Source organism: Chroicocephalus ridibundus, chromosome 12 (assembly GCF_963924245.1).
Source record: "Chroicocephalus ridibundus chromosome 12, bChrRid1.1, whole genome shotgun sequence".
NCBI classification, from domain to species: Eukaryota; Metazoa; Chordata; class Aves; order Charadriiformes; family Laridae; genus Chroicocephalus; species Chroicocephalus ridibundus.
Genome location: NC_086295.1, coordinates 16,360,934 through 16,374,766, shown reverse-complemented (window position 1 = coordinate 16,374,766; position 13,833 = coordinate 16,360,934). Strand labels below are relative to the sequence as shown.

At 38.2% G+C, this 13,833-nt stretch overlaps 1 protein-coding gene across 1 annotated transcript in view; it reads right to left on the bottom strand.

The window, feature by feature from the left end:
• ITCH (itchy E3 ubiquitin protein ligase) overlaps positions 1–13,833 on the bottom strand; it is a 62,608-nt gene that overhangs the window by 15,742 nt on the left and 33,033 nt on the right. The window contains exons 6-14 of the mRNA XM_063349929.1: positions 11,943–11,985; positions 9,685–9,854; positions 8,304–8,538; positions 6,921–7,016; positions 5,492–5,666; positions 4,431–4,497; positions 3,111–3,195; positions 1,582–1,710; positions 859–931 (exon numbers count right to left, since the gene is read on the bottom strand). Coding sequence (XP_063205999.1) covers positions 859–931; positions 1,582–1,710; positions 3,111–3,195; positions 4,431–4,497; positions 5,492–5,666; positions 6,921–7,016; positions 8,304–8,538; positions 9,685–9,854; positions 11,943–11,985 — 1,073 coding nt within the window. The remainder of the gene's footprint in view (positions 1–858; positions 932–1,581; positions 1,711–3,110; positions 3,196–4,430; positions 4,498–5,491; positions 5,667–6,920; positions 7,017–8,303; positions 8,539–9,684; positions 9,855–11,942; positions 11,986–13,833) is intronic.

The window sequence follows — 13,833 nt, the reverse complement described above, 5'->3', positions numbered from 1 at the left end:
AAACAAACCCAGCAATCAAGATATCTGCATTGTAATTTGCTCCAAGAACAAAATGCTTCCACTACTGCTATCTGCAGTGCGGTACACATGCCTCCAGATCTAGCTCAGCACAGGTTCAAACACCATACTCTTACAAGACATTGGAAAAAATTAAGATCAACAACATATTGCAAGTCACCAAGGCTTTCTACCTCACAATTTAATAAAAAATTAGAAAATTTAGGTTATTCTGCACAAAATTCAAAGTGAAAAATTAGGCTAGTCTCTCTGCTATTTTTCAAAGGACAATTCAATGACTCTTGAAAACTGGAACATTTAAACCAGTTTTAAGAGTTTTAAAGAGTTTTTCCTAAACACCAAGTTGCTTACTCTTTTGAGATACAAAATGTTTAGAGGACCAAGACTGAGGCTGGAATTTGATACCTTGCTAGAGCACGTTAAGGTGCAACACAGTATATTCCTCAATGGTTAGACAAGCACCTTCTTTGTCCAACGCCCTGCATTTTCTTCCAGAAGCCTGCGTTCGAGCAGAAAGTAGATCTCGTCTTAAATATAAAAATACTGTGCCTCCATATCTTCCTTTATTAACAGCAGAAGGAAAACACTATTCTGAAATCCAGAAAGGTAGCGAAATTGATGTTTTCCTTTATTCTAAAGAGTCTGAAAGCCATAGCCTACCCAGCTTTAAAGCTTACGTGAGTTTATACAAGTCCTGCAGTCACTCCCTCTTAATTTAACTCACCTTTAACCCTGAAGTAGTTTGATTACCTTTACTTGCAAGGCATCGAAGAGTTCATTTAAAGCATGTAAGCAAAACCCCAAAATGCAAACAACTATTCCCAAGAAATGAATCCATACCTGACACCAGAATCTGAAATAATGGACCTTTGCCTTGAAGTCACGCACATAAGCGATCTGGGGTCCATTGTCTCTGGAACCAAAAGGAGGAAAAAAAAAAAAAAAAGACGTTCAAAAGTGTTTTTGTAATTTAAGTAAAAGCCTGCAAATTTATTAGTTACGTAGTTGTATGGTTCAGTTGGCTATCTAGTTGGAAGACTCTTACTCACATTTTTTTTTGATTTGGGGGTGTAATTTTTTTTTTAAAACTAAAAAAAAAATCTTCCTGTGTAAATTGTGGAGTGCATACACAGTACATTTTGAACAGCATCTGATTATTAATTGCGAAAAAGATTCTAAGAATAAGGATGGGATGATATTCAGTTCATTAAAGTTGAGAGTTAAATTCTGGTTTTAACTCCATTCTGGTTCCTAAAAATCCAAGAAAGAAAGGGTTGATTGTAACTGGAAGGAAAGGATCTGGTCATCAACAGTACCGATGAAGCTCCTCCATTACCCTCAAGTCTTATGTACTCCTTGGCAAGAAGGATTCTGACGTGTTCAAAACACTGCCTTCTTCAGGAAGAGTTACCAGCGGACGACAAAAACCCACAAAATTAAGAAGTATTATTACATGTAAAACTTTCTGCATAAAAAAAAAAGCATACAAAGAGAACAAAACCTTCAAAACCGATGCATGCTAAAGTTCACTTTTGAAAGCAGTATAATGTTAAAAACACTTACAGAGCAGACTTGCCCGTTCGGGGATCTATATATGTAGTGGTTCTTCTATTGTGATCCACAAAATATGGAATACCATCCACAGTAAATCGCATTTCCCAGCCCTCTGGTAAGGGTTTCTCATTTAATTGGCTAAAGATACAAGCATATATACGGTAACTGATCAACTTAATACATTAAGTCAATTGAACAATACCTGAGACGGTAAAAATTTTGTCAGATCTAGAAAAACTACGGATTGAGCAGCTTTCTGTTTAATACTTATTCTGCCTTTTTTTCCCCTCTTAAATTTTCATGTCAGCTCTCAATTAGACTGTTTAAATAAACATTAGCTCATTTGGTTGCACTACCTGGAATAACAGAAAACAGAAATTTAAGGAAAAAATGTAAGCAAGGTTTTCAATATTTCCTCCACATCATTTTCTCTTCTAACTATTAGGATTTTACTTGAAAACTGACATAATTTTAATAAATAGCTTTTGGTACCTGATGTATAATCACAGTAGCCAAAAAGTTAGAGAGTTTCAGAATGACAACAATAAAAGCAAATGCAAATACTAATCTTGTATGATTTTTCAACAACTTCCAATTCGATGTTGGTATACACAAAACCAGACCTCAGTGTATCTGGAAGACCTGAGTAGCGTCGCTCCAAAGTGCTCTCAGAGTGACTTCCCTCTGCAGAACTGCACTGCAGGACCATGTGTCTAACTGTGAAGCCAGCACATGTGGTTGTTGGGTTAAGAGTAATGGTGTTCTCCCCAGAGACAGCTGCTGCAGCTGTGACCGGGATGGAAAAATCGCAATCTCTGGCTACAGCTACTACCCCCGGACACATAGTGGGCTATTCCGCTCCCCCTCCCCTTACTCTTTCACTAGAGAGGACAGATGAAGTTGCTTCACCAAATGGAAATTTTCAGCTCAGATGGGAGGAGTTGGGATTGAACACCCTTCACCCTCCATTTCCTGCCAACATTCCCCACCTCAAAGAGTCAGAGCGACCAGAGCCTGAAAGTAACAGTACTCCGTTACTTCTAGTAGTACCTCCAGTTCTCTTTCAGTCTCTCTTTTTTAATTTTTTTTTTTTTTTTTTTTTTTAAAGGTGTGAGAAGAGGTGCTGCAGTTTTCAAGTTTGTCTTCTTTCTGCCTCTTACCTATTGACTGTCTAAGAAATAATCAAATTCTTATTCAGGATGCTCTGCACTATCCCATCACCGTATGAAAGAAATCCCTCCCTCCTCCAGTGATACAAACGTTTAGACACGTGTGTCTTATTTATAAAAAGAGTAGGAGCTGTTCCGGGGAATTAACTTACTGCTGTTGACCAAGACTCTCCTGGTAATTGTACTATTACTGAGTAATACTTTGACGGTTTCCATTTTGGCTAGTACCTTTTCATATTTTAAGGGGTTGTCTGAAGTTTGTGCAGGACAGTCCGTGTTTCAGCTGTGGCAACATTTCCTAGCTCTCAGTCTCACTACTTAGTTACGTTTTCTTTCCAGACTTAAATGAAGCTGCAACTGATTCCTTACCCTTGACTCCTGGGATCTTCCCACTGCGTGATTCGCGTGTTGTGGTTGACAAAATACACTCTGCCATTGCTGTCAGTTCTCTTTTCTGAAAAGATGCAAAAGGAAAACAAATTTCAACACCTGCTTACGATATCGCTGAGACTGTATCAAATAAAATCAATCAATCAACAGACCCTGCCACAGCCTCTTCTGTCTTTAGGTTTCTTTACATCCTTTGACTCAACATCTTTTCACTCTCATCAACATTATTCCTTAATGGCCTTCTCACAAACAGGAACCTGCCTTAATACTACTGACCGCTAACGCTTATACGCAACTATGCTCTGTTATACATATATACATCTCCAAAATACAGAATATAGAGTACAAATTATAAAATCAGGCCAAAATCTGACTACCACAGGTAAAATGCTTCAGTTTACAAGAGAAGTCTGGAAGTAGACGCTTGTCTATGACAGTGGAATTCAACACGATGCAGAAACTCAGTTTTGTTGTTCCCTGGGCAACGCCAGCCAGAACTTTCCTTGCAATGTTGTATATGTCATGCAACAAAGCACGAGTGAGGGGAACAATTCTACGACATGAAATTGCATCAATACCAGAACTAAAAATCCCAATAGTTACGTGTGAAAAACAGACAAGCCAAAAACCCAGGTCTAACTCCGCCAATTAATTACTTGCTTTAAAATGGCACAATTTTGAGAACTTTGCTTTTGACACACTTTGAGAACTTTATTATGAAACCTGAATTCTCGTATCTGCTTGATAGTCACACCAGAAATAAGTTTTACACTTACATTTTTGCACACCCCCCAATTATATTAATTGTAAATTGTTAACCCTGTAAAGTACAAAACCAAAATTATTCCGGGCGAGGGGCAAGAAGCAATAAGTTGTCATTAAAAAAAAAAAAACACAAACATTTTCAGACCAACAAAACTCTCCAAGAATTGGCTTGGGGAGGGAATTTGGCTGTCTGAGTTAGAGGGGATGTGGAGGCTGATTTGGCAGGAATAGGATTGTGGGGGGGAATCCTATGTAATGAAAGTGGTAAAAAAAAAGAATGACATTGTGAAAGAAGCTATCATAATAGTTACAGGGAGTAAACCAGAATACTTTATAGTTTCTAATCTACTTTGAAACCACACATCTTTGTCAGAACTCTGTTTTAACAGCATATTTGATTAGATTTTAAAAGATTTTTTGATCCAGATTTTAATTTTAAAAAACTAGCTTAGAAAGCTGACAAAATAATCTGGCAGAAGTATGCTGTAATGTTTAATTATCTTGCATTACAAAACACTTTCGAGCCAGTCTTACCCCATCCATGTGGCAGAGGGCCAAGAGGATCAAACTCTTTGTTCTGCGTGGATGAAAAGTCCTGGTTCTGCAAGTCACACAAACAAATGGTGCATTAATGACTAGTCATTTGCTTTCCAGATGCTCTACCGTAGCCATCATGAATTATTGAAGTAAATGCATTTTTGTTAATGTTACATATAAGCAAAGATGCCAACAATTTATTTTTCTCCACAGAGAAGGCCTATTTTACAGACCTTGGCATGCTTAATTAACTACAGTGCCCAGAAAATAATTATTCTTTGTTTAGTGTCCCTGCCTACGCAGAAGGGAAATTAGTACAGTAGCACCCGAAGCAACCAGAAAGCAAACCACCTCATTCCTGCATTCAGTATAGTTCTCCCTACCACCATTTACGAGGTCCATTTTTATTCTCTACACATACAGCAAATTTAGAATCTACCCCCTTCTTGAGAAACCAGCAGCGTGAGCTGGAGTTTTCTAAAGTTTACTAGTGATCAGAGGTAAACAATGGATTTAAAATTCTGGAAGGATTATTTTCAATTTCCCTGCTTTCATAACAGTCATTGTGCGTATTTCATTTTACCCAAAGCAGAAGCATTTGTCCTGTGAGCTTGCTTACCTTCCAGGTCTTTGGCAAAGCCAACACAAAACACAATACAAATAAACCAGCTTATTACGAAGCTGTAGTTTGTTTTGAACCAATGGCTTTTATCAGTATTGTACATACATTTTATCAAAGAATATCACTTATGTTCAGCTGATAAACAAAAAAACATTATACAGCATGCGCTGCCTGCAGTCATTGTACGGACCTGAACTAAGGTCACCAATTATTACTGCTTGCCATGTTACACACACAAAGATACTATATTATCATAAAAAACAAACCATAACAAAGTCTAGTGTCTTTATGGGGAAAAGCGACCGTTGGGTTGCTTGCATGCCCCAAACCCAAATACATACCTACTTTCAATATGCAGAAAAGAGACTAAGGTGTTGAAAATCTGAAAAAGATAACTCTCTTACTTAACCTTTATAGTCATCGCTAAATTCCTTACCCCGTATATAAATCTCTGATTAAATTGCTGCATAGCTCCTTGAAGCTGACTGCGCTGAAGCTGCCACTGCTCATAATTTCGGACAGACTCTAGTGTTGGTCTCTGCCACGTTGTTGTTCTAGTGAAGTGGTCAACATAATAAATTCTTCCCATGTTGTCAACTCGTCGTTCCCAGCTTTTAGAAAAAATTACAAACAACAGTTCTCAATAGCAGACAACGTTAAGAGCTCAGAAGCACTTTTAGGCAAACAGGCAGTATGGTGGCAGTGGACAGAAGGCAGGGGCTCATCAGACTTTTTTTCTCCTTTTACCCTCCAATAAAACTATGTAAGAGCTAATATCATTTGAGGAGAATTACTTTGTTGCTTACTATACCAAGTCAGATTAATTCCATTTACTCTCCTTTCAGGATTTTTTGAAATAATTTTCAAGAGCTACACAAACCAGTCAATTCTATCACTGCCTTTATCCTGCCCAACCTGTACGACAATAGTCTGCTGGTTTCTTCTCAAAAGACAGCAAACCCCCTGGCAGTTTGGGCTGTACAATGCAAGATTTCCCCACACGCTAATTTGGCAGAAAAGGAAGGTATTGGCATTGGGTTTTGGTTTGGTTTTTTTATTATTATTATTTTGAGTTCAGATGGAATCAGTACTATTTACAGAATTTGAGTGAAAACACTACCATTCTGAATAAGTTCAAGTAACACACTAGTCAGTCCTCTAAAGGAGTGCAAAACAAACTGAGTATGACAGGTGGGTTCCTTCTATGAGCCTGTCTTCCAGTTTTTGTTCTTTAATATCAACTTCTCTTTACTATCCCATGCTTCCACTTTGTAATTCTGTATAGCCTGTGAACCACTTGAGTATGCATGAAGTGCAACAGAATAACTCTTATGGTTTTCTTACATTTTATAAAAAATAAGAAACATAGAACAAACGTGAACGCTGCTTCCACGCAGAGACTAACATCGCTGGCTGTTCTGATGCCAACAGTTGGAAAAGCCCAATAAGCAAAGCTGGTTTATATGAGCATAGTAAATTAGCAGCTGGGAACCCTGAGAGAAGATCAAAGGGCTGCAAACAGTAACCTCGGGACGAAGAGCTAACCACGGGCATTCTTGCTCAAGCTGATAGTTACCTCAATCCCAAAATACTTTTCCGTGGTTTTGGTTCTCTTTTCCAGTTGGGGGTGTCTGCTGTCTTTAACTTAAAACTGCTCCTCAGTGCTTCATCTTTGGCACGAAATCCAGATTCTGTTATTTTTGACATTCAACTCTCTTCCATACTATGCATTTTTACAGAACTCCTTGGAGACAACCTGCCACAATTGTTTGCCCTGGGTTCACATTTCTATTTACAAACTTGCTTTCTAGTTTTAGTAAAATGTCAGTCAATTAATTTCTAAAAATCCAGACGTCCTGGCTCACCTTGGAGGAAGAGGCTCTGGTCGATCCCACGTCGTTCTTTTTTCAACGTGATCTACATAGTATACTCGACCATGTTGGTCTACTCTTTGCTCCCAACTGAAAATAAAACAATATTTTTATCTTCCTCCAGATCGAACTACTCCAACCATTTTCATCTACAGTATAAAGATGAGAAATGTTTGTTTCCATAAAATACTTAGTTCTAAATAAAATGCTTGAAACTAACACTTAGTTCATGAGATGCACAAAAATGCTGTACAATGTACACTGTTCATATTAACACTAATTCTATGTCAACTAGAATACAAAAAGCATTCTACTTGATCACCTTTCCTAGTTTCTGGGAAACTGGAGTAAAATTCATCCCTATGCCTACAATTTTAGCAAGCAATGAAGCAGAAGTTTTGCATTCAACATCAAGTGTACCAATAACCTGTTGAACAGAATAATCTGTAGAGCATAATCCCCTGTAAGAGTTAACATTAATTCAATTTAAATCCTCAAAATATGCAAATTTTGCACAGGTCATGTATACGCAGAGTTCATCATAAGGGCACTGGTCACGTATTTTCTGCATACGCAGCATTTGGGATACTGACTTACCACTATATTTGCATCAAACGTAACATTGATGAGAAAAAAGCATGCTAATTTGCCATTTCTGTTGAAATCAAAATGGTAAAGCAACAACCGATGTTTTTCAAGACTGCTTTTATATTTCAGGTACCCTGTGAGTAAATGAAGTCATTCAGACCTCTCCTACCTTTCGGTTCAACTGCCTGCCAATTAAGGCAGGTATTTCACCAATTACACCATTCACATTGGGAAGCTTTTGCTTTCCTTCACTCAAAGAGTCCAGAAATTTATTTTTTTTTTTTTTTCTAAAGTTTAGATTCTAAATGAGAGCTCTGAGGCAACACACCAACCATCTGGGCAGGTTCTACATGTGCCTGAAACACAACACCATGCCCACGCTACTCCCAGGAGCTGCAGTATGAAGTCCAAACCTTTTGATTATGTACTGCAATAGCAGCGTTTCGTCTATTATCTATACCAATATTTTACTACCTGGCTTCATCGTAATTTGAAGACAGCAAGCTGTCACACTATTTAAAGTTTCTATGTTTCACTGACACGGGAACATACGACATGTGTCAAAAATATCTGAAAGATTAATTTTTTTCTTGAATAAACCGTGCTTGAAGGCCTCCGTAACAAAACAGTTATGAAAACCTCCAAATTAATATGGGGGGGATTTTTGTTATGCAGCAAGAGGCAGATGTTACGAATGCTTTGTTATACCTACTGTAAGTAAAATAAAGTAAAAGCAGAAGTTTCAGCACAAAAAAAAATAAAATAAAAAAAAAATCACGAAGCTCGTACCCAGGTGGAAGAGGACCTTGACTGACTGTAGTAAGCGCCTGAGGTGGAGGATTTACTGGCTGGACTTGTCTGGACACCGGAGGTGTGGTGAGAGCAGGAGTTGCAGGAGCCGTTGTTGTGGCCGCGGCCCCCTCCGGACTCTGCTCTGCAGAGGTATTCCCAGCTGCACCCGTCAGGGACCCCGCACTGGCCCCGTCACTTTCTGTGGACGTGGACGAAGGACCATTTACACTTGCTACGATGTCAAAGATATCAAAGACAGAAGAAAAAAAGTCTTTAACTGATTTTTATCGCCAATCGATTTCAGAAGTCGTAAATCACAAAAGTAAACGCACAAGAACTGGTATTTCAAAGCACACACAGCCAGATTTTACAGCTTACACAAAAACTAAAAAGCAATTTTGTTTCACTTCATAAAAATCCTGTAATCCAAGAACTGCCATCAATGGCACAATTTTGATATATTTGATGGAATAAATCATATTTACCAAAGCAAGCTTTCTGCATTCTGTAAACACTAAGCAATTATAAAGAAAAAAGTACTTTCTTGCATTGGTGAGTTGATTATTTTCCACTTACTATTTGGAATAATAATTTCAGAGATAACAAGCATAAAATTTTCAAGAAGAGATCTGACATTGCATGGAAATAAATTACTGGTATGGGAAGGGAATACACACATTCTTTAAACGTTTTCTGTTTTTTCTGAATGCCAATTGGTGGGTGGGATTAAAAGTTGTAGACAAATCAGGCTTTATCACTGAACTACAATGGATTAATCTTTTAAAGTTATTACTGTAACGCAGTTTTCCATCCAGACTCATCATTTATCAACTGTAATAATGAGACTACTGAAGCAGATTGGAGTGTATGGGGGCGAAGGAGGTTTTTAAGTAATCAGATAAAATAAAAAAAATAATCTATTCATTTCAGTGCAAAAGAGTAATAAATGTTTTAAGTGCTTCTATTTCACAGAATTTAACTAGAACTGCAGAAACAAATAACGAGTATTTCAAAACCCAATATTATCAGCTTGAGATAGTTCTGCAAGTCCTTTGGTAGATTTCATCTCAAGACTCAATCTCAGCGGATGCCTTGGTGCGGCAGCAGCATTCAATTGTGTTCTTTTGGTCCCAGCTCCACTACATGGAGCAGTATCTCTGCAGTTATTACTTAGCAGACAAGGAAGCAAGACACTTGTAACAATAGGAACAATGATCAAGCAACATGTACTGAATGCAAGCTAAATAATGGTCCTTTGGAAGTTCTCTGCCAAAGAACTTAATGTGAAAAAATGTAGTTAAAAATCAGCATCACAAACAACTACGCTGATTGAAAGAGTGTGCAGCCTTGGAGTGAACCCCTGCCCTAGAATACGTACCAGCTACCGACGTGGGTCTGCGGGGAGTGGGCGGAGGGGGTCTAGAAGGCCTGGGAGGTCTAGAAGGTTTGCAGTTTCCATTTGTGAGTAATGGAGAATCGCTGCCATTAACAGTCTTGTTTTCATTGGGAGCAGCATCTTCACAGCTTTCAAGGCCATTTGAGTTAGTCCTTCAGCAGGAAAAGACAGAAAGGAGAACTGTTCTAATAGTGTGTGGATGACATTAAACTTTATGAAGACACTAGAATGTAATAGCTATGACTAGGTGAGATTCTTACATTCATAATAATTCTAAAAACCTGTACCTCTGTATAGATGTACTAGGAGTTTATCTCCTGAGGTATGTGAAACCTCAGCTAACGAAAAGGTTGGGAAATAGGTATAATGTGTGTCACTGAAATCTCCTCTTTCATTTCCCAACTCGATACACCTGCCTTTAGGCCCAGGCTCTGGATTTTGCAGCTCAGCTATTTCCACCACTTGTCTCTAACGAGATGAGAAGCTGACTAAGATCTGAGAACAGCCCATGTGCATTTACTCCACAGGGCTAGCATGTTCTCAGAACACACAGAATGCTTCAAATTTTTAGAAAACACCATATATTTTTAGAAATACACCAATTTTCCCCCTAAACTCAATTCTGGAAAGGGCTGCAGAATTTAGGACTAAGCATTAAAGTTTTGACCAACAGCTATGAATATAAGCTTCTCAACTCTACAAGAATTAAGAAATTAAATAGCAGCACTCACCCTTTCTGTACTGTTCAGTTACACCGAGCAGGGTATTAGCCTGATGTATCTGTAGCTCCTTAAGCAGAGTTACAGGTATCTACACCTTTACCTCTAAAGCATTTTACTTTCAGAATATGTTGAGCAAAATAAAAGGATTGTTAACTAAAGTTATAGTGGATTGACAGGTCAAGTACTTAGGCCATCAGTAATTAAACCATAGATTATTGTTTCATCCCAGTACCTCTAAAATTACATTCCTCTACATGTACACAAAATAAAAAGCAGTAGGTAAGCCTAAGTAAATAACAAGTCTCGGAGGAACAAGTAGAATCACATACATTTGATTGAAATACCATTGTCAAACACACTTTTGCTCTATACCAGGTATGGTGCACGTAATTCATACCATACCACATGAACCGCTAAGTAAATGACTATGAAAGCGTGTACAAATCATTAGTGATCTGCAATTTCTAAGAGCTGTAGCTGAGGTTTCCCTCAGCCCCAGACAGCACGCTGATGTTGTTTGAACATTAAAGGCAAAAGTGTAACCTCTTATCTTTAGTGTATTTGACCAGTTGGCTTAAGGTATAACAATGTATATCAAAACATTATTATACATGCAGCAATAACCACTGCTAGACATGTTCCAGGTCATTTACATGATCCTCAAAATGGACCTTTAATGAACACCAAAAACCCCACTGGTTGATACTAAAACCAAATCAGCTATTATTACTATTACTGTTGTTGTTATACTATTGCACACTCGGACGCTGCGAATACCCAAGCATGGAAACGTTCTTCTGAGCATGAAAAGGAAACAGAACAAAAAATACCTTTCACGGGAAGACTTTAGGTGACATAGCTAAGAGTTACAATCTATTAAAAAAAAAAATCAGTGAAATTTAACTTAGCTACTCCAGATTGTCATCCAAGAGTGTTGTGTATTGTACAGATTAGTACTGGAAACTAATTAAAGTGGCACGGTGCTCATTGCAGGTTAATCCACCATCAAGTATGGTCACACTTCTATCCTACCAAGCAGCAGGGCATATAATCCGATATCGACCTTAAAACACTGCAACTGCTAGACAGCTTTTCGTATCTTCTTAACAAAGCTAAATATAATTCTGATACCTCCATGCTATAAAGCAAAACAGTGTAAAAATAACCAGCACCATTTACTCACCAGTGGGATTTTTTTTATTATTTTTTTTTTAACATTTTACTTTGGTTAATCACTGGGAGGAAGGTGAGGAACACGAAGGAAAAAATCCAAAAGATCAGTCAGGTATGGAGACAAACTGAAGCCAGAAGACAGGGCTCATACGGAAAACAATTTAATATGTGAGTGTACAACAGCACAGTATCTTCGTTTAGGACATGCTCAGAACTTAGCAGATCTGCCTGTTGCAGGGCATACTCAGAAGTCTTTCAATTGTCTTTATAAAACATACAATTCCACTTTCAAAACTGCAAACACTAAGAGACAGTATAAAAAAAAAGAGGAAAAAAAAGTCTTACCGTGTATCACTCCTTACTTTGGAGCTATCATTCTGTGTAGGACCTTATATATCAGAAAGAAAAAGACAACAGCAGTATAAGCAACATCCTGAATCATTTCCAAGAAAAGAAGCAGTCTTTAACACTCACATTTCTTTCAAATGTGGGGGTTATACACTATGTGCTGCTTATCTGCTGTCTTATTTCAAAATGGTATACATTTTGCATGTCTCTCTATATGTGCGTGTATACATTTTTTTTAAAACCACTGCCACTGTGAGTAATATTTTCAACTTATGAAAGACATAACAGGATATCATTAGACTGTATGAATATTCCCAAACACACACAGTTTGATAACATTGTCTCCTGTCTTTGTAGCAGCATCAAGCAGCATTCTCCATTCTTCAGGTAGAACCGGCTTTTCATGTTCTCTCCCTTTTGAACGATGACAGGCAGAGCAGGAAAGACAACAACTTCTCTAAAATCTCTCTGGTTGGCTTGCAAGCAACCACGGGGGCTTTGTTTTCTGGGGCTCTCTAGCCTGGACCCTCCCCTTTCTCTGTAAATTATTTAGCATAAAGGCATTCAGGCAGGTACCAAATCTGGCTGCGCTCCAAACAGAGTTACGGCAGCTCCGCCTAGATTTGCAAACGTTTTGCAACCACTTATTCAGCCAGCTTGGAAATATTTGCCTTTTGTGCCAGCCTTTGCAACACTTGACTGTGCAGCACAGAACTGCTCATTCAGGTAGACAGTACAAATACTTTATTTCCATAGAATTAAACAAATGTCATTAACAAAGAAATCGGTTATCAATTCTGACGGGAACTCTGTACAGATCTAAGCCAAAGCCAAGGATGTGGCCATGGAAAGGACATAGTCATGTAGTCGTGACAAGAATGTAGCCACAGTAAAGGCTTATGGTAACGTGCTGTTAGTGGGCTGGGCACAGAAGTGATTTTAATCCCAGAAAAGGAAATCTTAACTTAAAAAGCTACTGAGTAAACAACGTATTTCCCTGTAAGTACCTTTAGCCTGTACAATAAAAATGTATTAGACTAAGATTTAACTCTCCTCATGTGCTCCCGTCCCCTGATCATCGGAGAACCTTCTGCTGAACTTCTGGCTTGGTATGTCAACATCTGTCTTCACTGTGAGCCCAAACCTGTGTCTAGCGCTCACTGCCACGACCTGAATGCCTTTCGCTACTTGCTAGCGCCTTGTTCTCAGTAGGTGAACGTCAGGAAACGGAAGAAAGCACAAATGAAACCCGAGTATTGCCTAAGAGGAAGGTTGTTACTTTCAGCAGGTATTTCTCCGGACACTCCCCAGCCCTGCTCTACAAGCCTCAGGCGAGCCCAGCATTTGGGTTTCATTTACAAAAATATCCCTCACCATCAGATCATGTGAACAAACCTTTTAACAAGAGGTAAAGAAAAATGAACTAAAAGCTTTAAGAAGTAATGGTTACAAAGCTAGGGCGTTAATTACATTTTCCTATGACTTAAATGGAATTTCAACACAACTTCCTCTAGCCCTTTTTAAAAAAAAACAAAAACAAAAAAACAACAGAAGCCTAAAAATTTCCCATTAATTACCTGCCTAGTCTCTCCAATGCTCCCTTCTGGAGAAATAACCTCTTACCTATTTCTACTTTGCAATGTACAATACCCTCAAAAATGCTCCATTGCCTGACCTGCAGCTATGGAATTAAAACCCCTTACTTTTTATTTTAGTGTAATTACACATTTTACATGTATTCAAGATTTTTAGTTAAAAATAATATAGTTATCAGAAACTGATGATACCAACTAAAAAGAACAGTGAAACTCTCTCTGCAGCATTCCACAGGGAACAAAATCTATGAAAGCTCTTATTTAAATGAGGGATTTCAAGAAAAACTAATATA